Here is a 27,065-nt window from a genome sequence, read left to right as displayed (position 1 = left end):
AAATTATAATTCAAAATAAAGTGGGTTTTAAGCTTTGGTCAGTGTTTCTTTTGTTAAAATAATCAATCCAAAGCCATGAATAGTCTTACTATAGAAGTCTTACTGATAATTTTTAGATCATATTTCATTAAATTAACCATATTATGCACTGTCGTCTTGCTTATGTCAGAATGAAGAGCTTAACAAGGATATATTTCAGTATCACTTTCAACTTAATACAAGGTATTGTCAAAAAATATGGTGAGTTTATTTTTTTATTTTATTTTTTTTAGCAGCAGCTTCAGACGCCACAGCCATTTGATGTACAATAATTTGTCCGATAGCTTGATCCTTTGAGACAGTTAGCGTCAAGTTGGAATACGTTGTGACTTGTCAGTCAGCGTCCAGAGTCGGTAGAGTGAGATTATGTTCACTGTGTCCGTCGCGCACCATGGATTTCGAACAACAAGTGAACACTAAATTCTGATTCAAGTTGCTAAAAAAAAAGTGCCAAAGAAATTCATGAAATATTGAAATTGGTTTATGGCGATAATGCTATAACTCTGAAGACTGTTTACAACTGGTATTAGCGTTTTAAAAGCAGAAATGAATCTGTAGAAGACGAACAACGTTCAGGACGTGCATTAACCTCAAAAACAGAAGAAAATGTGCAAAAAGTGGCAAGAATTGTTCACTCAAACAGGCGAATAACTATTCTAGAGCTTTCCAAAGAACCTAATATCTCCTACGGGTTCGTACAAAGCATTATATACGAGGAGAGTGAGTGCGAAATTTGTTCCCCAACTTTTGACTTACGAACAGGAGTTTTTGGCCGAAAAGATATTCCTCTCTGTTCACATCCACCGTACTCTCCAGATATAACATTACGTGACTTCTGGTTCTTCCCCAAAATTAAAATGGTGCTCAAAGGAAAACGTTTGGAAACCATTCCTGACCTTGAAAGGGCCACGCCACGACAGAGCAGATGAACGCCCTTCCAAAAGAAACCTTCCAGAAATGCTTCCAGTCATGAATTCAATTTTGGAGTAAGTGTTGCTAGCCAAGGACAGTACTTTGAAGGAGATTAAATCAAATTCCCTGTAAGCTTATTTATTTTTTTCTAATAAAGTCACCGTATTTTTTAGACCACATACAAAGAAATTTGTTTCTTCTGCATTTCGAACACCTATGCATGGGCTTTTACATGCATATAATTTTGTTCAGCTAGTAAGATCTATCTATTATATGTTTCATCTTTGGACAGTTTTTTTTTTTATATACATAAACGCTAAAAGTATTGAAGAACTGATCACAATATTCCTGTCATTATGATTATTATTAACGAAGAAAATGAGAACTTTGAGAGGTTTAGCTTTTTAAACACAGTCAAAAAAAAAAAATTGCTTCCTCATACATTTAGAAACTTCATCTTCAAAGGTGAGATTTTTGTTGTCTATCCCAGTTCCTTTATTACAAAGAGAGAGGAAAGATTTTTACCTTAGTTGCTTTATAGAGGTACAATGTGTATATATAAAGTCAGCAGCTAAATAAGGAGAAAAATATTTTCCTGTAATATTCCTTTGTTTTTGACTTCTCCTTTTTTCGTATTTGCTTTGCTTTCTTGTTTTTCCTGTTGTCGTTTTTCTTATTCCTTCTGGTAAAATTTGTTTTCATAAAGGGAAAAGGTACGTATAAGAACTTCCTGCTGTTTTTATCTAGTTTCATGGAGAAGTTTAATATATATAGTGCACCAAAACAACAGACAGTTTTTTTTTATTCCTCTACAAAAATATTAAAGAGAATAATTTTTTTTATCTGTATCTGCAAGAATGATGTTTGGTTAAAACAGAAATAGACAAGGCTTCGCGATATTTCAATGTGTCTATGAATCTATTGATATTTTCAATATACGAGGTGGTATCAAAAAGTTTTGAGTCTAGTTCTCTAACACGACAGCAGATGGCAGCGCAAAGTTGCACACACAGGCACAGGGAGTACTGAGCTTCATAAGTCAGCGTGCCAAGAGACATCGTCCTGTGTACATCGCAAGCTGTGCAGTTGGTGCTATTCTGACCACGTGAGTTACCACGTCTGCGATTTCATCATGAACAGCAGGTTAGAACGACGAACGAACGTGAAATTCTGTGTGAAACTTGGCAAAGAAGGTTGATATGATTCGGCAAGTGTATGGCGATGCTGCAATGGGTCGTTCGAGTTGTTTTGAGTGGCACGTGCGCTTGAAGAGCGGAAGAATATCACTGGAAAACGATGAGAGATCAGGACGATCTTCAACGAGCGCAACACCCAAAAATGTCGAATCCATTTGGCAACTTTTGCATGAGGATCTTTCGGAGAACAATCCACAACATCACTGTCGTTGTCTGTATCATTCGGAACATTGCAGGCAATTCGCATGAGTGATTTGAATATACGCCGTGTTGCTGCCAAGTTCGAAGGAACACCGCGTAAGTCTGCCAAAAACTCCATCAGTGTGCCGTGAATTATCTGTCCTTTATGTCTAGGTCATTACCGGTGACGAAACTTGAGTATACAGGTACGATCCTGATACAAATCAACAGTCTTCACAGTGCAAGAGTCCATCATCTCCATGTCCAAAAAAAGGAAAGACAGGTCCGCAGCTCCACCAAGTGCATGCTCGTCGTATTTTTTCGACATTCGCAGCATTGTGTATCACGTATTCGTTCCCAGAGGCCAGAGCGTCAATAGCAAGTTCTACAGGGAGGACATTCAGCGATAGCGATTGGATCTCCGGGCTCTGGGGAGACATTTTGCGTCCCCAAAGATGATAATGCGTCCCCAACGATGATAATGCGTCCCCAACCTGCACCTCTGTAGACCCTATTTCTGGCATACAAGAAAAGACCTGGAAATATACTAGACTTCCGCCAATCCGGTTATTTCTTGCAAAGACGGGTGCTGAATTAGCGAAAGTGTCGGATTATTGAAAGTGCCTGAAATTAAATCTAACATACAGTATTATATTTGATTAACTATAAGGTTACATACACTATAATAGAAAAAATTAGAGAAACTTAATGCTTGAGATTGTACGTAGATTATCACTAACTATGCAACGTGTCTCAAATGTTGAGTTGAAACAATGAAGATGCTCGACGGCGGCATGCATTTTCACGGAACTGCTTTCCAGGCAACAATAAACGGAAGCAACAATAGTAATATATGTATATTTCCTCAGCTACAGTATAAACAAATACAATCCCTGATAAATTGTTGCAACTTTATGCGGTAGATGTCAGATGTTGGGGCCGGATTACTGAGAGGACTGGTTACTGAGGGCCGGATTGGCGAGAGTCTGTAGTAGTTAATGATTTATTTAATAGCATTTTGCAGATACTGTTCAAACTCTCCACAAGCGTGATATTAATTGCCTTTGCGTTATTCACTGAATAATAATAATAATAATATCTAAAAAGTCGTAAAGCCTTTGTAAATTAGATTTCCTGAGGACGTCACATATTGCAAGTAGGAGTGAGTGATCCATCAGAAACAGTTTAAAAGTCGTGTTCTGTAAGATATGGCATAGTCTCTTCCAGCTTGGACTAAAAGCAATTTGAGAGCGAACACGTTGAAAACTTTCTGTTGAAAGAAAGAAAAAAAGCACCATTTTGTCGAAAGTAGCTGTTACTTTTTTGAGTAGGAAAGAATTGGTTTGACTTGGTAGACAGGTGATATCGGAGCCTAGCTATTTTTCACTTAACTCTAACTGCAACATTAGAGAACTGTCAGTCACAAAAAACGGTTTACCCCCTTTCTCTCTCTCGCTCTCTCTCTCTCTCTCTCTCTCTCTCTCTTTTCCTTTCTTTCGAACGAGGCGAATTTTTCTAACCTGAAAAATTGTTTCAGTCGTTCGAAAATAACAGTATAGCAAACTTCCCATGCTGTACTCACAATAAGCCTCCCGAGGTAAAAACATATACTATCTTTTCAGCCTTATTTCAGCAACGCCCTTCGGTGTGGGAGGCCCGGGTTCAATTCCCGGCGTAATAAGCTCATGTTCGGATTCCACGTTAAGCTGTAGGTTCACGTCTCGTATAGCCTCACTGCTGAAAGGGAAGCTTAACTTAAAATCAAATTAAATCGTTAAATGCTAAGAATACAGGGTTAGCATAAATGATCCATTCATTTTGGAAAGGCTATATTTTCAAAAGTATTACAAGTATACACTTGATAGATATACGAGAAGAACCACGAACTTACTAAGTTTATACACCCTCTAGAAATGTTAAATCAATATGTGCCCCTTTGGTGACACGACACACGTCCAGACGACGTCTTTTTTCTTGTTTTCCCTCCATTTTTGACAGGTATTAACATCGTTCTGCCACACACACTCGGAAAGATAATGGACTCATGCTACCACCTGGAATACGAACTTGGTGAATTTGTGTACGTGTAACACTTTTGAAAATATGACCTTTTCAAAACGAATGAATTATTTATGTTAACCCTCTACTGTAGAATTTGTATCCAAAATCTAAGTTTATTTTCTCCATTCGATCGAACCTTGCATTCGATCATAGATCTTCCAGCCTACGTGAGCCAAGTTTAGAGCCACTATACTTGTGGTGAAATGATGTTGAGTTGAGTTGATTTTGAGTTTAACATACCCTTCAGCAGCGAGGTTATATGAGACGGGATCTACTGATTAACGTGGAATCCGAACCACATGAACTCCCGCCGGGAATCGAACCCGTGTCTCCTACACCAAAGGCGTGTACGCTAACCGGTTAACCATGTAGCCATGGAAGAGTTCTGAATTAATGTTGTGAAATATACTTATATATATATATATATATATATATATATATATATATATATATATATATATATATATATATATATATATATATATATATATATATATATATATATATATTGTTAGAAGTGAAGTTAATTATACTAAACATTTTAATTAACTTTTTTTTTTTTTAAAAAAAAAAGAAGGGATATAGGGCTTATCATAGCTTAATTTAAACAATCTAGAGTTTCAAGTGGATCTAATTACATTTTTGTATAACCTTTTGTTTTGTCACCGTGTGTTTTATTTGTTGTTTGTTGTGGCTGTTTAATTAGGTGTTTTGATTTTAATTTAATTAAAACATTTTAAGCGTTTTCCCCCTCTTTGTTCTTCTTCTTTTTTTTTTTCATGCCAAAAGTTACTGGTATACTAATCTTTCTGTTATATATTGTGACAGAGTCTGACCTTTTATGGTTTTTCAATAACATAAGGTCAGGCTTTTCAAATTAAATACTTCTGGTGTCTCGTTGGGTACGAAATATAGATCTATCTGTATCAAAATTAAAATCACAATAGCGATAGCAAAGAAAATAATATCGTGATCTATTCCAGGCTTTGGGTTCGAGTTACTTAAAAAGAGAGAGTTAAGAAAAAAGAAACAATCAACAAATATTTTGAAAAAAAAATCATATGAAATCTTTGAGTTTTACGTCCCATGGATATGACGGTTAGGCTAAAGGAGACGGTGATGATGAGAAGTGAATGAAATGGTGGAATGAAGAAAGTGGGAGGAAACAGGAGGACCCTGAGAAAACCCGCGCACACGGTGTTTGTCCACCACAAAGTTCACTTGGCGGGAGCAATGTTTGAACCGGGAACCCCATGCACCAGAGGTGAACGCTCTACCACTGAGCCATCACGGCCTCTCAAGAAATATTTTGCATAGAATATTGAAATGTAAGGAGGGGAAAGAGAAACACTTTCTGAAACTATTGAATGTGTTTCGGAATGTGGCTATGAAGAAGAATGTAGGACACTAAATGAGTGAACGAAACAATCAAGGAAAAACTCCTTAGAAATGAATTGTCGAGTTTCTGTAGAATTTTCCGTATAAACACAGAAGAGTGAGAAGCAGATGAGGCCATTTCCATCTAGACTGAGATGAAATCAAATCTTTCAGTTTTACGTCCCACGATTATGTCTTTTAAGATAAAGGAAGACGATTATTAAGGCAAATGAATGATGGTAGAATTGGTGGAATGAGAATGAGGGAGGAAACGAGAACACCCCCACGTACACGATGTTCACCACAAACTTGCTTGGGCAGGGATGGAACCAGGGACCCCACGAATCTCAAGTAAGCACTCCACCACTGTGCCACCGCACCGTGCCCCATAGACTGAGGTTAAAATAACATTCGCTGTATCCGTCACTTGTAGAACTCTTTTGTACGTAAGGGCATTTTTCACAGGTATATATATATAAAGTTAAATTTTAGCATTCTTTTTATACTTACTTTCAAACTATTCTATGCTGAAATATGCGAAGCCTTATGGAACAGCTATGTCCATCCATTGGTCTAGAGGTATCAGAACAAAAGCAGATCTGATAGCAGAGATATCGAGTCTGAGGGTCTTTTTGAAATCGGTTCAGCATTTCAAGAATAGGTTCTATCTCCCGTATCCTTCTATGCAAACTAAAAGTGATACAATTTCCAATTTTAAGATTGATCACCATAGAGCGAAAATGGAAAGACAAGCGAAAAATGTGTTTTTGATATGGAATGAAATCTTTAAGTTTTACGTCCCTCGATTATGTCGACTAGGCAAAAGGAGAGAGAGCCATGATGATGAGAAATAAATGAAATGGTGGAATGAAGAAAGTGGGAAGAAACGGAACAACTCCGACAAAACCCATGCACACGATGTTTGTCCACCAGATAGCTCACTTGTTGTGAGCTGAAATCGAACCAAGGACTCCATTCACCAGAGGTGAACGCTCTATCACTGAGTCACGGCTGCCCCCGTTTTTGATATGAGTTCAGCGTCCCAAGAATAAGTTTATCTTCAAGTTTATCCCAAGAATAAGTTCAGCGTCCCAAGAATAAGCGTCCGGTTCCAATATTGACTCCCATAGAGCAAAAATCGGTATTAAGAGATTACAAACTCCTTTTTAAAAATATAACAACAACTGATACAACTTCCAGTTTCAATATTGATTCCCATAGACGAAAAATATGACATAACAAACGTTTTTTTAAAATATAACAACAAATACAATTTCCGGTTCCAAATTGATTCCCATAGACCAGAAACGGTAATACGAGAGAACAAACTTTTTTTTTTTAAAAAAAAATATAATAACTGATACAACTTCCAGTTTTAATACTGATTCCCATAGACGAAAAACAGCAATACGAGATAACAATCGTTTTTGTTACTATGGCAACTAATACAACTTCCGGTTTCAATATTGATTTCCATAGAAGAAAAACGGTAATACGAGATAACAAACATTTTTTAAAAAATATAACAACTGATACAACTTCCAGTTTCAATATTGATACGATAATACGATAATACGAGATAACAAATGTGTGTTTTTTTTAAAAAATATAACAACTGACAACTTCCGGTTTCAATATCGATTCCCATAGAGCAAAAACGGTAATACGAAATAACAAACGTTTTTCTAATAACAACTGATACAATTTCCAGTTTTAATATTGATTCCTATTGAGCAAAAACGGTAATACGAGATAACAAATGTGTGTTTTTTTTAAATATAACAACTGACAACTTCCGGTTTCAATATTGATTTGCATAGAGCAAAAACGATAATACGAGATAACACACTTTTTTTTAATACTATAACAACAATTGATACAACTTCCAGGTTTAATATTGAATTCCATACAGCGAAAGTGGTAATATTAGACAACAAACATTTTTTTTTTTTAAAAATAAAACAACAACTGATACAACTTCTGGTTTCAATATTGATTCTCATAGAGCAAAAACGGTAATACGAAATAACGAACGTTTTTCTAATAACTAATACAATTTCCAGTTTTAATATTGATTCCTATGGAGCAAAAACGATAATACGAGATAACAAACGTGTTTTTTTTTAATATAACAACTGACAACTTCCGGTTTCAATATTGATTCCCATAGAGCAAAAACGGTAATACGAAATAACAAACGTTTTTCTAATAACAACTGATACAGTTTCCAGTTTTAATATTGATTCCTATGGAGCAAAAACGGTAATACGAGATAATAAATGTTTTTTTTTTAAATATAACAACTGACAACTTCCGGTTTCAATATTGATTCCCATAAAGCAAAAACGGTAATACGAAATAACAAACGTTTTTCTTAATACTATAACAACAATTGATACAATTTTCAGGTTTAATATTGATTTCCATAGAGTGAAAATGGTAATATGAGATAACAAACGTTTTCTTTTAAAATAAAACAACTGATACAACTTCTGGTTTCACTATTGATTCGCATAGAGCAAAAACTTTAATACGAAATAACAAACGTTTTTCTAATAACAACTGATACAACTTCCAGTTTTAATATTGATTCCTAAGAACAAAAACGGTAATATGAGTTAACAAACGTTGTTTTTTTAAAAATATAACAACTGATACAACTTCCGGTTTCAATATTGATTATACCTATAGACCAGCGTTTCTATTTTTTTTTTTTTTCATTTTCGAGTGGGGACTACATTTATTAGTCAGACTATTCTGCGCATCACCCTACTCGTCTCCCCTTTGAAAGCAAATTTATTTTTTTAATTCTTTTAACATATAGCTAACCAATATCTTATATTTTACAGATAAGAATGTTTTCTTAATTTTGTTTTGGCATTAAAAGTAGAAAATACATGTTAGTCTATTTTAATAATTCAAAACAATTATAGAATGATAATACAGGGCCTTCGAGAAAGAACGGTTGTGATTCGTAGGGTTGCTATGTTTGGAATGATAGCACCTAGGTAGTTGAATGATATACCGTTTGGTTCATGGCAACTCAGATAGTTTATTTCAGTGCAAAAGCAAATGCAGTGCTACTAGAATGCACAATACTTGTGACAAAAATAAACAAATTATGTTAAAGTGCGTTTGCATGTCAGTATGTTTCTACGGGTGCACCATTCATAGCACGACACACGTTCAGGCAATAATCTATTTCACACCACATCCTGAACCATCCAAAAGCAAGAATCGACGAGTCTATTCGCATTCTTGTGCCAGAATGCACGGCATTGTCTGTACTCCGCACCATTCATAGCACGACACACGTCCAGGAGATAATTTCACGTCACACCCAGAAACATCACATCGACGATTCAATCGGCGCTGTTACACCAGAATGCACGACATGGTCTGTACTTTTACCATTCTTAGCACGACTCACGTCCAGGCAATAATCAATTTCACACACGTCCTGAGCCATCTGAAAGCAAGAATCGACGAAGCAATCGGCACTGTTACGCCAGAATGCACGGCATTGTCTGTACTTATACCATTCATAGCACGACACACGTCTAGGCGATAATCAATTTTACACCACATCCTGAACCATATAAAAGCAAGAATCGACGAGACAATCGGCACAATCACGAGGCAATGTCTAAACTCTGTATCATTCATAGTACGACACACGTCCAGACGATAATCAATTTTACACCATACCCTGAACCATCTGAAAGCAAGAATCGACGACGTAATCGGCATTGTTACGCCAGAATGCACAACATTGTCTGTACGCTGTATCATTCATAGCACAGCTCACGTCCAGGCGATAATCAATTTTACATCACACCCTCGACCATTTGAAAGCAGTAATTAGCGAGGCAATCGGCAGTCACCCCAGAATGCACAGCAATGTCTGTACTCTGTACCTAGATATGACTTACATTGACTACAAGTATCCTGCTTACACATTACATTGAGTGACTTCTTCCAGCTGTTTGGCTCAGAATATTGATGATTGGAGGCCCAGAGCGGAGGGTAGATAATTTTTTTCTTCTTCATATCTAGACAGTGAAAATAGATGAAGATGTGGAAACCCTGGTGAGGTAACACACGTTTCAGCAGGAACAGATGTCCGTGGAAAGTGTAATTACCTTCAGCCATTGAAGGTAATCCTCCCACTTGGAAGTGACAGGCAAGGAAATTTACTGCGAGAACACATCACTTCCAGCTGCCTTCTGATGGACACTCCTCAAAACAGTTTGTGTTGCTTTTGTTTTATACCAAAAAAAAAGTTTTATATACTCAAAGTAAGTGAAAAATATAACAGCAGTAGCATAAATGAATTTGGACAGACAAGAGAAGAAGACATATGGACGGAGTGGAACAAAATTAATTTTCCACACTTAAAAAGAAATTATATTTTAGTCAAATTGTGATGACTTCTAGTAAATGTTTTCTTCTGACTTTCTTCTTTCGTTGTACATGTTTTCTTTCTTTCTTTCTCTCTCTCTCTCTCTTTTAAGTTGTCCTGCAAACTTGAATCTAGGTTCCGTACAACATTGTACTTGGCATGTTGGCTTCTATACCCATGCTTGTTGGTTCAAACTTAGTGAGGTTCATAATGATTCGGATATGAATAGTGTTGCTTACGAAATGAGAAATTTTCTTTTCTCTTTTAGGAAACGAGATGATAAGTACATTTTCATGTTAAAGACAAGGCAAGAAACGACAATTCTCGTTTTTTCTCGTCTCAAGACGAGACATTTCTCGAGAGTCATGGACAATACTAGATCACCCAAATCTTAGATATCAAACACTTTTCTAGTGTAACATAATTCATAATAGAAAAAAATTATTGATAAAGTGATTGTAATGTCTTTTGGTAAAGGCAATAATGGCCAACCCCTCGCCAATTTTATTATAAAAATAATCCTGTATTGAACAATTACAAAGTTTCTTTGTACAGGTACAATGTAAGTATTTCAATATCAGTTCTTAGCACACGTAAAATGGCTTCAGTTCATGAATATTGGAATTAGGTAGGTACGGGTAACCCTTTTGCCCAGTGTATCCTCCAGGGTTTTATAAAGGAATCTCCACAACAATGGGAGACGGTTTATAAGGATCCTGCTTCGCCCAAATCAGCCTCCGAAGATGGTCCAGGATTAGTAGAGACCGGATGTTAGACAAAATGCCTATTCTTTAATATTAAAGATATGATCAAAAATGACGTTTTAAAATTTATATGGGGGTTATAGTTTCAATTTAAGCCAATTGTATTTTCCTAGTTTGCCTATTTCGCCCATTCCTGCCTAAATAATTGCTTTAGTGGCTTACGTTGCCTATTTTATGCATTTTCTTCAAAATAATACTTTATTTGGGGAAAAATATATAATTTAGTATTTCAAGAAAGGATTCTGCCTCTTCCGAGAAATGTAAGTGTTGATTTTAGTTATTAGATGTCGTAAAAGTCTGGAATGCTATGTGTACTGATAAAATACTGTAAAAACTTTAGACTGCTGTGTGTACTGATAAGTGTATAAGATTTGGATTTTCGTATGTAGTGATAAAGAGCTGTAGTGAATATATTTATCAAATATACATGGAATACATGTCAAGCTTCGTTTTTATATATGCAGTAAAAAAGATATTAACAAACAAGTATATTTCTATATTCTTTGAACATTATTTATGACTTGAATTTATTTTTTAATTATATTGAGTATTTATCTTTACTATTTCGAGTTACATTTTAGTGCCTACTTTTTAAATTTTAAGTGCCTATTTTCCAGATTTTTAGTGCCTAAATATACGGTCTCTAATGATTAGGAATCTCTTTCGCCCAATGCAGCTACCGGAGATTATGTAGATATGAAAACCTAGTCCAATGCTATCTCAGGAGTGGGTTATAGGTTAAGTGATCAGTGGCCATCTTATAAGTTGGTCTTTTTTAAAAAAAAGTGATTTCTGGGCGATTGGTCCGTCTTCGGATGCCACCGCGTCGGTTTCGTGTGTCTTCCTGTTTTCTTCCATATCATCTGCTTTATAAACAATAACACGTGTTTTGCAATTATAACATGTGCTTCAAAAAGTAGTTTACACTGAAAGGTGGAGATCCTTACAATATGGTCACAATGAAGAATATTTACGAGAACAACATTTAAATATACGCAAGTAATTGCACAATGTACTCTGATTATAAAAAACGGTTTAAATGTTGTTATATTACATCCTTTGTGGGTCTTTTATGACGCGGAAGGATTCTGATAGCTTCTAGATGAAATTAAGAAAAAGAAATTCAGGGCATGAATTTTATATATAAATTTATAAAACAAGACGAGAAAAGTTCTATGAGAAACGACACGGAGCAAAAGAGAGTAATTACTTTACTATGTGAAACGCGGTAGTTTTTCAAATCATTTGATGGAGTCCAATATTGAAACCAGAAGTTGTGGTTCTACCACTTCCTGTTTCAAAAGTGTGGTAAAGGAGGGGATTTAGAATTTAGATTTGTGGGTTGTTGGCATCTAAGACCATTTAGCCCCGCCCGGGGAAAGGGGAGAAAGAAAGGATTGGGGAACGAAGGAAGCGGCCTGAGACCTATTAGTTAGGTACCACCCCGGCATTTGCCTGGTATGAATGAGGAAAACCCACGAAAACCTCATTCAGGATGGCTGGTCTGAAAAAGCGTTTTACACTTTTTCGACCTATTGTCCACACCGAGAATCGAACCCGGGACCGCTCGCACCAAAGGCGAGAGCGTTGGCGACTACGCTACGCGGGGTCACTAGTAAAGGCGGAGATTAAATCTATTCTTGCTACAGTGAACTCATATCGAAGAATATAACTTCCCATCTTTTACTGGTTTTGGTCTACAGGGATCAATCAGTATTGAAACTTGTAACTGTAGATTTCAACCACTTCCGCTTTCAGTAGATAGAAATTGAATGTTGAATCTCTAACAACCAGATCTCTTCCTCTTTTCGATTATCTCTAAAATTATTTTCTCTCTCACTATTCCTAACACCTTATCATTTACTTTTGTTCGACCCAGTTAATTCTCTTTATTCTTCTCCACACCCACATCTCAAAAGCATCCAGTTTTTTTCTATCTCTTTTGCGTAATATCCATGCTTCTGCCCCATGTGGAGTACAATACTCCACACGAAGTATTTTATGTAGGGATGCGTACGAGACAAGATTTGAGACTGTCTCGTCTCGAAAATGTGCTGTAAAAGTGATGTCTCGACTCGAAAAATATATATTTTTCTATTGGAAGAACTGTGTCTCGACTCGAATTTTGTCAGGAAAATTTTGTCTCGACTCGACTCGAGCGCATCCCTAATTTTATGAGACTTTTTTCTAAACCTTTTATTCAAGAACTCACAAACTAGATTTTTTCCTCCTAAATGCTTCTTTCCTTATTCCTATCCTCGCTTTTATTTTGTGTTTGCACTTCTTGCAAATGACTTTAATATTAGAAAGTTGTTTTTTTTTTCACCTGATATTATTGATTAACAAGGTTAGAATATTAAGGGACATTTTTAAAACGAAAAGACAAGGGAAAAGGTGCTATTTGAAGATGGAAAAATTGCAAAGAAAGCTGCTGGTTTGCTTAATTATTTTGACAACTGCTCTTTTATTTAACTTAATACTAAACCACCATGCATGAAAAGAAAAATCGAGCGCTTTAGAACAAAAATTAGTAGATTCCGGCTACAACGTTTTTGGCGCTGCTTCTGCTACGGTAGGAGAACCATAATCTGTGTTGTGGTGCATATTTTCTGTACTACGTTGAAGCCAGGTCAGCCTAGATTATGCATACGTACTCCTTATCTTAGTATGTATCTTTCGTATAGATTTTCTATATACTGCTACGTCCTCAATTCATTTTCCTGTAGCTTACTTACAGATTTTCTGGATGAAATTTGTGATAATTAGGGTTTATATTGTAATTCAAGGAGGATCTTACACAAGAATGAGTCAGTATAGTATCAATATACAATGCAGGTAATGTTCATGAAAATACATAACCATGTTTATTTGCGGCAGTACAAAGTGGTCCTGGCTCTGCAACAATCCTGTACGTGTATATAGCCTGGTAAACTGGTACTGGTACAGAAAATCTAGTATGTGATACAGAACCCTGGTAACTTTCGTCTCTCCGGATTTTCTAGACTAACGTAAACATGAAAGTTTTTCTCTCAGTGTATACCTTTATCTATACATATAAATTTTCACCAGATATAAACGTGGACGAAGGCATCTTTTAATTTTCGTCCCGAACAGAGCATCATTTATGCGAAGTACACGTATATGTAACGCTATAGAAGTGATAGTGCGTGTGATATAGATAACCTGCACTGCTCTATTGGTGTGTAGGTTGCATACCTCACATGCGCTTCACTCTTTCCATTTCAGTTGGTTTCGAGAATGAATAGGGTCTGTGTTATATTTTTAACGTATTTCTTTACTTTCGAAGTTTTTGCATAAACATTACAGTATTCTTCCCATGCGAAGAATGGGTATTTCAGTTATTAATGTATTAAATAGACGACATATTGGTATTATTTGTTACCACAGGATGGAAAAACGAATCTCTTGTACTTAACAATATTAAGCATCTCTTAAGTTATTAAATGTGGATTTCTCTTTGGAAATTAGTCTCCGTAGATGCCAAAGGATAATCTCCTTAGAGGATTCTTTCCAAATCCACAGAGATTATTGGGACAAACTTTTGTATTCGCTCGGAATGACTACTTTCTAGATATTTCAAATTCGACAGCATTCGGACACTTCTAAAGATTAAGTATTTTTTGGTGAAAATATTTAACTGTCACTGTTAACTAAGAGCTGTTGTTCCAAATTTTTTAAATAGCAGCCGTTATTTATTATTATTATTATTATTATTATTATTATTATTATTATTATTATTATTATTATTATTATTATTTTTATTTTTATTTTTATTATTATTATTATTATTATTATTATTATTATTATTATTATTATTATTATTGTTATTATTTGGGGGGGGGTAACTGCACTCACGTAACAGCCCTGTCTACAAATCGTGTATCTTCTCTAAGTGAAAAAATTGGTATGCCTTGGGAATTGAGCCTTCCTAATTTGGATCCAGAAGAAAAGCACAAATTGGTTAACATCGTGAAAATTCTCGCACAAAAAGCAACACGTACAATCTGCGATGACTAGAGAATTTGGAATATTTTAAGTAGCAGAGAAAGGAAAGGAAAAGGTGATTAGCCATCCTTGCCACAGCAAAGAATCTAATGTCTGACTTCGGTATCTGCAGCAATAAACCACCGATTTGCTTAAAGAATAAAGTTTGTGTAATTTCGCTTTGAGAAATATCCTCTCTTTTCAATTTGATACACGTGAAGATGTAATCCCGCGACGAAATTTGATACTTGTTTGGTCTTTTATTGAAAAATCTGTTTAGTTGTGTGTGTGTGTGTGTATATATACACTCTGCATTTAATGTAGTGTGTGTGTGTGTGTATTTTAGAAGAAGAGGAGGACATGTAAAGTTTCTCTTTTGTTTGCTTCGTATAGAGACAGTATTGACACTAGTAGTCCACCACCATCTATAGAGGGAGGTATGTATACGCTCTCTATGGTGCGTCTACCAAGGGTTCCCCCAGTGCGTTGAGGGTTCTCCCCTTGCTTTTTGCGTTGCCCCTAGCAACGCTGACAGGGGGGAGATTGTGTCTCCCTCAAATAGTATACCATTATTGGGTATGTGTGTGTGTGTGTATTTTTGAAGGGGAGAATTGTCTAGTAAAAGAAGAAGAGGAAGAAGACGAACAATCAAAGAGAAACGTAGCTTGTAGAGTGATTCTTGAAAACCGAAAGTTTCATTGGGGATTTTAGTTAGTTGCGTGCGGCGAGCGAGTGGTTGTGCGTTTTGGTCATTTAGTATTTGCATGCGGCCGGCTTGAATAGCCTTGCTGCTTGATTTGGTGTCGTTCCGCAATACAGTACACAATACAGGAAATGGGATAAAAATTTCCTCTCGTGGTCTAGAGGATTTTTTTTCTGTGCTTTTAGTGTTATATATACAGTGCTGTATTTATTAAGGATATAATATACATATATGCATGGGATACATCTTTAGGAATTCATCACAAAATGCCGGAAAAGCTACGTGGAGTTGCTGATGGCTCTACTAAAGGTAAGATTTTTGTTTTGGACTATACTATTACTTTTAAGAACTTTGTCAATGTTTCTTTCTGTTCGTTCACAACAATTTATTTGTTTCACTATATTTTGCCAATTCTTTCTTCTTTTTTGTTAATTTTTCTACATTAAAACATACATTCCGGTCATACAACTTGATTAATTACTATACTTTCAAACTCTTATGAAAAATCACCCAGGTACTCTGCGATCTGTCAGACCCCAGTGTGTACTTTATAAGTTGCACTGATTTCTGTATATGTTTTCGGGAGGTGGGGGGAGGCATTTAGTTATGCATATTTCGTTGTCAGATATTCAGATCCTGATGAACTCGAACAAACTTTTAAGAGGCCCGGACCCCGTTACCTTCCCTTTAGGATCATCGCGCATGATTTAGTATATCTAAAATAGAAGTGTGTATTCCCAGGGCTAAAGAGAATTTTATATTCTTAGTTTGATAGGTCTGTCACAGTAAACTACATGCCATTGAATGAAGAACGACTTAATGTAACGTTTCACGGCCATGTCCTTTTAGGCTAAACGAGGCGGGTAATTATGAGAAAAGGAAAAGTGAATGCTTATGAAAGAATTGGTTATTTAGAATATGAAAGATAATGGACGCCTTGAGAAAAGGATATGGACGCCCTGAGAAAAGGATATGGACGCCCTGAGAAAAGGATATGGACGCCCTGAGAAAAGGATATGGACGCCCTGGATCAAACCAAGGACACCTCGCACTAGAAGTGAGCATCCCACTACCGTGCCCTCTTTTGCCATATAAGGGTTACTGTTTGTATTAAGCAGATGTATCTATTTTGGGCTCGCATATATTCAAGTCATTTTATTTTTAAATATCTCGGAGTTCATTGTTTTACACAGAAATGCCCAGTGCCCACAAGAGGGAACCACAATGCAAAGCAAAACAAACTTAGACCGGTCGTCGATTGACCAGAAGACAAGACAGCCGAGCCGAGTCAGTCGCAGGGATGTAGCGGTGGCTCAGTGGCAGAGCTCTCACCTCTGGTGCATGGGGTACTTTTTCCGATCCCAGCTCGCGCCAAATGAGCTTTGTGATGGATAAACAGAGTGTGCGTGGATTTCCTCGGGGTTCTCCCGTTTCATCCCACTTTCTTCATTCCACCATTTTATTCATTTCTCATCATCACCGTCTTCTTAAGCCTAGCCGGCATTAACCGTGGGATGCAAAACTGAAAGATTTTATTTCATTTCATGTAGCGCGCCAACATTATTTGTTTTAAGCTGAAAAGAAAACGGCAAAGAATAGCTTGAAAACGGTATGAGCGATTCAAAAGAAGCAAAGAATCGGTTGAAAACGAGCAACGATCGAGACGTCCTCCGACGTCAGAAACAGATGAAAACATGCAAAAAGTGGCGCAAATGATTTGTTCAAACGGACGAATGACTAATCGAGAGCTTTCCGAAGAACTAAACATCTTGTATGGATCCGTGAAAAGTATTTTAACCGCCGATTAAATGGGCAAATTGCTTCCTTCTGCACTACGAAAACGCGCCGTGCCACACCTCACTTTTGATCCCTGAGTTTTTGGCCGAAAAAAATATTCCTGTCTGTTCACATTCCCTGTGCCCTCTAGATATAGCACGGCGACTTCTGGATCTTCCCATAAATTAAAACTATCCTTAAAGGAAAATGTTTTAACACCAATCTTGATATTGAGATGGGGCAGTTCGACGCCCTTCCAAAAGAAACCTTCCAGAAATGCTTCCAGTTATGGATTTAACGTTGAGATAAGTGCATTGCTAACCAAGGAGAGTACCTTGAAGGAAATTAAATCAAATTCCATTTGAGTTTATTACTTTGTTTCTAATAAAATTATTCTAGTAAATTTCTAATAATCTAATAAATTTCTAATAATCTAATAAGTTTCTAATAATCTAATAAATTTCTAATAATCTAATAAATTTCTAGTAATTTCTAATAATCTAATCTAATAAATTTCTAATAACTTTAGTTGCTTAAGACTGGGCAGTTCATTCTCCGCGACAACGCTCCAATACTATTCAAAAGTGCTACCTCATGCTTCCTACAGTGTGAACATGAGTCCATCAGAGTTCGATCTATTCCCAAAGTTGAAACAATTTATGCGTGGACGTCACTTTTCGTCTCTTTTAGAAAAGCGTTCTGCCATCAACACCCAAGCTATTCGGTACCTGAACAAAAATGGCGTCTTGGGTGTAATACTGTAGCTTTCCGAACATTGCGTCCTGCCTAGAGATGTAAATGAGCGAACTTTTTAGGCGAACTTTCATTTTCGAAAGTTCGTTTCCGAACTTTTCATAAGCAACTTTTTCCGAACTTTCGCTTTCTTTTATTTACTAATTAGCGACTCATTTTTATAATAACTTATTCTGAACATAGTGTGATGACTGTGAGCTAGCTATGTGTTATACAGTATAGTTATTTGCACCATAATGATACAAGATGGACTGGCACATATTGACATTATACATGATATGGATAAACACTTAAAACACATTATTGTAACTGAATCAGTGCTTTCCACAAATTAAAAAATATTAAATAAAATGATTAATTTTGTAATGGTAATGCGTGAGTTGATGACATAAACTTGTTTGTGCAAGTCAAATTTAAGTTTTCGATTGTCAGCATCATGTAAAATTGAAGGTTTCTGCCGAAAACATACTGTTTTATGATATAGGCTTGGAATTTGAAATACATGCTTGTAACGCTCCGTAACGTCTTTTGAAAAAAATGTGAAAATTATGTACTATTAGAAAGAGAAAAAAAAAACTAAAATAAATTTACTTCGATTTTTAATATAGCCATGTTATATACCAAAATGTTTGTAATTTTACAGGGATTTTCTAAATGGACAATTTAAAAAAATGAGCCGAACTTTCGCGCGAACTTTTCAAGTTTGAACTTTTCATGAAATTTTCCAACACTAGTCCTGCCTGTCATCGAGAAGTAAAGAGACTACACTGAAAAACTTGTAAAGAGATTCTATTAGAAAGATAAACATGTAAGGGAACAAAAATGGAATGGCCTTCGTATTTATTACTTTATCCTATCTCTCTGAGTATATCCCCTTTATTAGAATGAAAGCATAATAATTTTTGCTATAGCTAACTCTTTTTAATCATTCACTTCCGCTCCTAGCGAGTAGACTATACACAATAGCGTTTTAATTCTCGCTATACCTTATAGGATGGTACTGGATTTTTTTTTCTCGAAGAACGAAACCCTGAATGCTGCTCGTGGGAGAGAAAATTGCTCATTTTAACAACATTGCTCGCTCTGTAGAAGCAAGTGGAATGTTTTTTAAAGGTACAAAAGGATATATATATATATATATATATATATATATATATATATATATATATATATATATATATACGCATATATCAGAGGAGGTTGCTTGCTACTACAAAAATGGAGGTAGGTGTAGGTTTTATTTTATTTTTTTTTTTTTTTTGTATTTTTACGTCTCCCTAGCGCCTCTGGTGTCAAAAGACACAATGGAAAATTATTATACCTTTACCAGCCATGCATTTAAAACTTTTCCTTCTTTCGTTTTTTTTTTTTTTTTTTTTTTTTTTTTTTTTTTTTTTTGTACAATCTAAAATATGTACCTCGCCTAAGTTCTACTATTTTTTTTTTTAACATTATTATGGTACTGGAGAAGCTATGCAGCAGAAGGGAACAAGCTCCCACATATACCACGTCGTGTTTTCTCCCTTATATTCTGTATAAAGGGGTAAGAACATAAGAGCATGTGGCAAAGTTTAGCTCTCTTACTTTGAGCATATACTGTGTGCACTCTTGAGTAGGAAGGAAATAAACTTGGATACTTGTACGTGTACTCAAACTTTGCTCTTTGCTTCTTCAAATGAAGTTTATATTGTTTAACAACTTCCTTGCAGAAAAAGGAATTTTTTAACGCTTTCTAGCACTAATTGAAATAAATGAGACTAAATAATAATAATAATAATAATAATAATAATAATAATAATAATAATAATAATAATAATAATAATAATAATAATAATAATAATAATGTACTGAGACTGATTTAGTTGTGTAACACGAATGATCCGGACTCTAATGACAAAATTCAGAATGAAACACTCAAAAACTGCAATAGAATGAGTGACACTTCCTGCAGAAGAAATTGGCATTGGCATCGCAGATATACCAAAACTCCACTAAGAACAGATCGAAGACCTTCGCCAATATTTCATGAACAGAAAAGAAACCTATCAACTATTTCATGTAATATGAGATGCAGACACAAAAGCTACACCAATCCATCTAGCTATGACAGAGTTCACCCCCAAACTATTAGGGATGCGCACGAGACAAGATTTGTGGCTGTCTCGTCTCGAAAATGTGCTGTAAAAGTGATGTCTCGACTCGAAAAATGTATATTTTTCTATTAGAAGAGCCCTGTCTCGACTCGAATTTTGTCAGAAAAATCCTGCCTCGGCTCGTCTCATGCTCATCCCTACAAACTATGAATCAGATGAACATAAATATAGCAAATGGAAATCAAAAGAACTCCTCGGAACTTTTAAGAATCATTTAGAGGTTAGTAACACAGATGAGCGACAATCAACTGCCTGGCTCAAGAAAACTGGACTCTTTTCCCAAACAGTAGGATTTGTGATAGCCATATAGGACCGAGTGATAACCAACCCAAAACTACTGTAAATACATATTGAAGTAAGAAATACCGGATGAAAAGTGCAGAAAATGCGGAGAACATAAGAAACAATTGAACACATCACAGGCTTACGCCGCATAATAACTATGGAGAGAAATACAACACAAAGTAACTCATAAATTATATTTGTAAATAATTGAATAGAGTGGTATTAGTATGGGAAATAACAAGAAACTTAAAATTCTCTATAGTTAAGTGGTTCGAAATTTTAAGAAATGCAGTGAACAATCAAATCGTTACGGAAAGATCACTTCACATTATGGATATGGCAAAATTCTTAATGGCGTTTCGTCAGAGTAAATCTCGCGTCTGAAGCTACGCAATTTCTCGATTGGAGGTTGGAGCTTGCTCGTAGCTAAGTGGTTAGGGTACGCGCCTTAGCCGTGAGAAATCCAACTTCGATTCCCGGCGGGGGCTCATGTGGTTCGGATTTCACGTTAAGCTGTAGGTCCCCGTCTCGTGTAGCCTCGCTGTTGAAAGGGAGGGAAACTGTCAAATCAAATCGATAGAGATTAAATTTCAAACTACCTAAAATAGTTGTTTCTTTTGACCATTGAAACATAGAAGCGACGCCTGCTCAATATTTAACTCAATGAGAAATAAAGATAGTAACGTATTACAGAACGAAATACATTCCTAATTTTAGCCCTAGAATTCTAAACTGCTATGAAAGCTAAATTTTGATATTGTTAGTTCTTTTTATGGAATACAGCAAAAAAGCGTGACAAAAACAGGAGAATTTACACAAAGAACCTGCTCCTGTTTTGTATTTTGGTGGAGGGGACATTATGAGACACATACTCGTTATGAAACTCATGGCTACCTTTTTCGTTTTAATGCAGAAATGTTTACAGTTACTGACCGTGATAATTTCAAGGGTGTCCGGGGAGGGGGAATATCTCCTCCCTCCCCCGAGGGCTTATCTCCCATCGTGCTCAACATGGGTTACCAGTATTTTCGCAGAAATACTTTTACTCCTCTCTGTTTTGAAACTCTCAACCGGGGGAAATCTTGCCGTCTTCGCTGACCTAGTAGCTAGTGCGCGATTTTGGGTTCGTGGTCCCGGATTTGGTTGCCAGTGGAAGAGTATTGAAATTTGAATGCATTACGGTGGTTGAAAGATTCTACTTTGAACTTGTACAATCATCGACAAAAAGTCCTTTCCATTTGGTAACATTTATTTTGGGAATAATTGTGGTACCGCTTGAACGTACAGAAATTTACATTATTTTTAATTTACTGAAAACTGTAGCCAAATTGTCCTTCCATTCTGAAGTTATGTACGAAACTTATTTCATCAAACTTTTGTCGCTGACTGTACATCCACGTCTTATATAGCGTCGGTGCTGGAAAGAGACGCTAAAACTTCAACGAATAAAAAATCCGGGAGAAATCTTCTGAAATTAGAAATTACGGTACCACACTGTCTGAATCAAAGCCCTCTCTCTCACTTCCCGGCACTGGAGCTAAGATACGTAAATTAAATTGCAACTACGTGCTACTTAACGCCCGAGTTAAAACCGCCCCGCGTCAAAAGGGCCCGGGTCAAAATGACCCCGCGTCTAAAGAGCCCAGGTGAAAATGACCCCGAATCAAAGTTGTCTAGGTCAAAAGAGCCCCGAGTCAGAAAGGCCTCACGACAAAAGGCCCCGGTCAAAAGGATCCGGGTAAATATTGCCCCACTGCCAAATAGTCTGAAATCAAAGCAGGAGTGGCAATCAGAGGGAGAACGAGGGAATTGCACCCCCTTAGTAAGTCGAAGTGTTTGTCTAAAAGAAGTAAGAATATCGGTGATTATTAATAACAAATAGGAAGCTTGACTGGTGATCTTGATTTTGTTTGGCTGTTGTTTGTTCTGCAACAATCTCTATCACGACTTAAATCGGTTCCCCATGAAAAATTGCTTGCGTTCTCGTCTCTCTCTCTCTGGGTTTGTATTCTCGAGACGTAGCCCGATCAGATTATATCTGACGTGGCTCTTTATTCGCAGGGCCCTTTTAACTAGAGCCTTTCTGTTCTCGCCCTTTTGTTCTGGCTCTTCTAACGTGACACCCCCAGTACATCACCTTCACATTTTGATTTTGCTCTCCCCCGGACAATTTAAAGGAGTTTATTTACACTCTCTGTCAGTATAACCGTCCGGGAGACACAAAATTTCAGGATGGGGAGGGTCAGAGGTTACTAATTGAGTTCGTTGAGGGAGGTGATTTCATCCAATTGAAATCAAGATATAGACACTCAAAAGCCGTTTCTCCATGTATTCCAATGGGAGTAATTGTTGGATATCATCCTTGTTAGATAGACTACCGGCAGTGCTGCTGAGATTAGCAGTTAGTATAATGCTCAGGATACAAAGTACTAATCTATCCGTAGAATAAAACGCTACTATGAAACTAAATTACTTACTACTCTTACAAATCTAAAGACTTATTTTTTTTTTTTTTAATTTTCAAATGGTCATTTATCTTCTACTAAAGTTTCTTTTCCAAAGTGATTATGGATAGCATCCTTGCTTGAGAGACTACCTGTAGTGCTGTTAGTAGCGGGCTAGTATAATGATCAGGATGCAAAATACTAATCCTTCCGTGAAGAGAAAGTAAATAACTTTCTACTCTACACATCCATGACTTAAATATTTTTTTTACTTTCAAATATTCATCTTAATAATTTTTTAGTGGCAAATGGAGCGTGAAAAGTGAAAAAAAATCAAACTTCAATTTTCACATTGAGTACACTGTGACAAACCAAATTCTTTCATGTGGTGTACACTTCGCACTGGTACTTGTTTCCTGGAAGAAGGACGAGTTTCAAACTGAACAAAAAATCATACACAGAGTCAGGGTCGGATCCATATTTTCTGACGGGGGGTACCATAACTACCAAAATAACCAGTCTCATTGAAAGCCTCCAAAGTGACATATGACAATATTCTTTACACCTGATACATAGAACGAAGGGGAGGGGGGTTATTTGAAAGAGGGTCGCAAGTGATATGCAGGAAAAATTGTTCTCTTTCTGGTCTGTGTTTTCTTCCCTAGTTGACAAATATTATATTGCTTTGCTTGGTGAATCCTTTTCCTTCAACCTTCAGAATATCGATTTAAACTATTGCTTTTGCAAAACCCCTCTTTCTTTTAAGCCCCAAAAGGAAACATGACAGCAGAAAGTTTCGGAAAGTGTTGCTATTTTCAATGGTAGCTTCTCATTTTAGGTAGTGTATATTTACAACGACGGGGTTTACACGTACACCGGTGCACCCCCTAAATCCGGCCCTACACAGAGTTATTTTTTCCCCTTGTCATTTCTGGAAATTAATTAATAAGCAAGCTATGGGTAAAATTGTGGGTGCTGATTTGATGAAAACTGAAGGTTAGAGTTTTGCTTTTCCACCCATATCATTGAATCATCCCCTATGATTAAAATAACCTTCTTAGCGTGTGGAAGAAATGAGATACCGTGCTCTGATCTAATATGTGGTGTAGGTTTGGAAGCCCACCCGATTATGTTATCCATTCATATGAGTTTTTCATATTTTAACTTAGAAAGATGGGAATCTGTTCGGTTGCGTGATGTGAAACCCATATATCGCACCTACACCTGCTCTCCCTTGAACTCTAAAATTCTTCCTGTTTCTGGTAGTAGCTTACTACCCCTCATAAACGATCGCGTGCTCACGAGGAAAAAGAAAATACGTACAGACCCCTCTTATATGTTACAAGTTCACGCAACGTTAAATATTGCGTTTCTATAGTCTTAACTTCATAGAATTTTTTTTTTTTTCCTCGTCGTAAATTACATTATTCTATTCTACCACTTTTCTTTTTTGCTTTTTATCAACTTTTGGAACGAACCAGACCTGTTTCCTCTAACTACCCTATCAGCCTGTCACATTTTCTGAGAAAGTTTCTGATAAAATTCCACCCAACAGAACGCCTCTTCAAGCGCTCGCTAGCACGTAGTACGAATTAAGGGTTATTTATCGAGGCATTGACGTAAGCTTTTGCCAGTAGATGTCAGGAGGGGGGAAATAAACTTGTAGCATGCTTTGAAGCGAAGCGTGGTAAGAAAATTGTTTTCGAAAGGAAAGTGAAAGGAAAAGAAATATGTTAAGCAACAGAGAAAATATAAAACATGTTTGGTAGATAATAGATGAATTTTAGTTCTATTAATATACTAAATCAAGGGAGACATGTGTTGAATAACCTTAGTTATCGCAATGATTCAGATCATCGGTAAAATGGAAGCTACAGTCCCCAAATATTTCTAAAACGAGTTTTGTCTTGGAAAAAGGATTTATTTGTGTTATATAGCGTTCTGTGCCATAGACTTAAGTTCAGCCCCAGTAAAACTAGTACATATAGTTCTAATCAAATTTTTTAAACCCGTTTAGAACCTCTTGTTCTCGGTGCTCCAAAGCAATTTTAAACTGAAACGAATTGCAAATATTCACATTAATATAATTTTGTATTTTGGACATATTCTCTTTTACCGCCTACTTCCTAGCGTTTTTATAACATAAACATTGTATTTAGTGTGCTTTCAAATAAATAAATAAATAAATAAATAAAACAGTGGCAATAGACATGGTAAATGCAGGAGATACTTTGTATAAAATCGACATTTATATAAAATCGTCTTTTCGACATTATTACTTTCTTCAAGATGACGTATCACAAAGGTGGAAACAGTTTCGTGTCGCCGGGAATAAAACTTTTCATTGCCATAATATTTTTAAACGTGAAACAAGATGAACTCCTGCGTCAAATTGAGCTGGGTTTTTGTGTTTTGCGTCATTACTCATCACTATTGTTGTACCTCGTGTATTTTGTCTCGACTCAAAATTTCAGACAATTCGAAATAGTAATATATTTTTTTGAGTCGAGACAGCAATAGATTTTCGAATCGAGACATTTTCTCTTGACACGTCGGGACGGTCTTAAATCTCGACTCGACTCGTCTCGTGCACATCCCTAGTTGTAAAAGACGGGACCGACCTACTTTCAACGTGGGTTTGAATCCGTTGCAGTTAGAAAATGATCTGTTAACGATGCTAGAATACAGGGTGATTTAAAAGTAGTTTTATATTTAAAAAATCAAACGTTAAAGCGGATTTATTGAGATTGTTGTTGCAAAATATGTTCAGCATTGTCTCATAGTTGCGAATGTTCTTGTTAATGCGTTTGTATTAAGAGCTACTAATCTTATATTGGTTGTAAGGTTTGGGCAGCGATCTGAGAACATGTGTCAAAAATGTGACATGTAAAATGGCCAACATCTAATGAGGACCGCCTTCGACGGACTCTTCAAGTAAAATACAATCAATGTTGAATCCGGGGATCGTGGCGGCCATTCGACTGGCGCACGGTGCTCATTCTGTTATTGATGTCTTGAAATCCAGCCACTGATATACGCACGCCGTGTTAATGGGTGCCACTGGTTACATTGTATACTGACTTCACTAACCCCGTACTCCTGATAGTCGGCAGACTCTTGCATATCTTTGAGCAGCACAATTTATGACGTTCCCTCACCTGTTGTCGTGCGTAGTCTGACGGGCTGATCCGTCATACTTCCTGTCTTCGTGAATGTCACGCCTAACCATGATGTTTATGTGTAATCGCTTTTTAGTATGGATGGTTCCTGTTGTAATTCCCCACGACCTTCCTAGAATATTGTGCGTCCGTCTTTCATCAATACCATTGTGTTCCCTTATTTAAAGAACAGAACAGAATTATTTTACATTTCTGGATACTTTTAAGTCACACTGTATCCACTTATGATAACTAATATGCATTATTACTAATACTTACACCGTTTCATGTTTTATAAATTATTGTGCTTACCTATTTCCTGATCTATTTTCGATCCAAGTACTTTAGAATGCTCTCAGTCTATGATGTTGAGCATTTATTCGACACCGAAAAAAAAAAATCACATTTTTTCAAAAAAAAAAAAAAAGTAGCATTTTCAATATTAGTGTCTGTGAAAACAGTGTGTTCAACATTTGTATCTGAAAATAATGTCTTCGATAGTGATGTCTGTGAAAACAATGAGTTCAATTGGTTATGTGTGAAAACAATATGTTCAATATGAGTGTATGTAAAAATAAGGTGTTCAATATTAGTGTATGTAAAAACAAGGTGTTCAATATTAGTGTATGTATGGTGTTCAATATTAGTGTATGTGAAAACAAGGTGTTCAATATTGGTATTTATGATAACAATATGTGCAATGTTGGTGTCTCTGAAAAACTAATATTCAATTAGTGAATGTGGAACTACAAATTGTACAATATTTGTATTTCTCAGAACAGTATGTTCAATATTGGTCTCTGTGAAAGCAATGTTTTCAATATTGCTGTCGTGAAAACAATGTGTTGAGTATTGGT

General features: G+C 36.3%; 1 protein-coding gene across 1 annotated transcript in view; it reads left to right on the top strand.

Moving 5' to 3' along the window:
- The first annotated feature begins 15,577 nt into the window (after positions 1-15,577).
- LOC145668871 (coiled-coil domain-containing protein AGAP005037-like) overlaps positions 15,578-27,065 on the top strand; it is a 1,021,830-nt gene continuing 1,010,342 nt past the window's right edge. The window contains exon 1 of the mRNA XM_081737111.1: positions 15,578-15,948. Within this exon, the coding sequence (XP_081593237.1) occupies positions 15,906-15,948 (43 nt within the window). The 5' untranslated portion in view covers positions 15,578-15,905. The remainder of the gene's footprint in view (positions 15,949-27,065) is intronic.

This window comes from Thermobia domestica, chromosome 13 (assembly GCF_964235325.1).
Source record: "Thermobia domestica chromosome 13, izTheDome1.hap1.1, whole genome shotgun sequence".
Classification (NCBI taxonomy): Eukaryota; Metazoa; Arthropoda; class Insecta; order Zygentoma; family Lepismatidae; genus Thermobia; species Thermobia domestica.
Note: the sequence above shows the minus strand (reverse complement) of the source record. Positions and strands in the feature narration are given on the sequence as shown.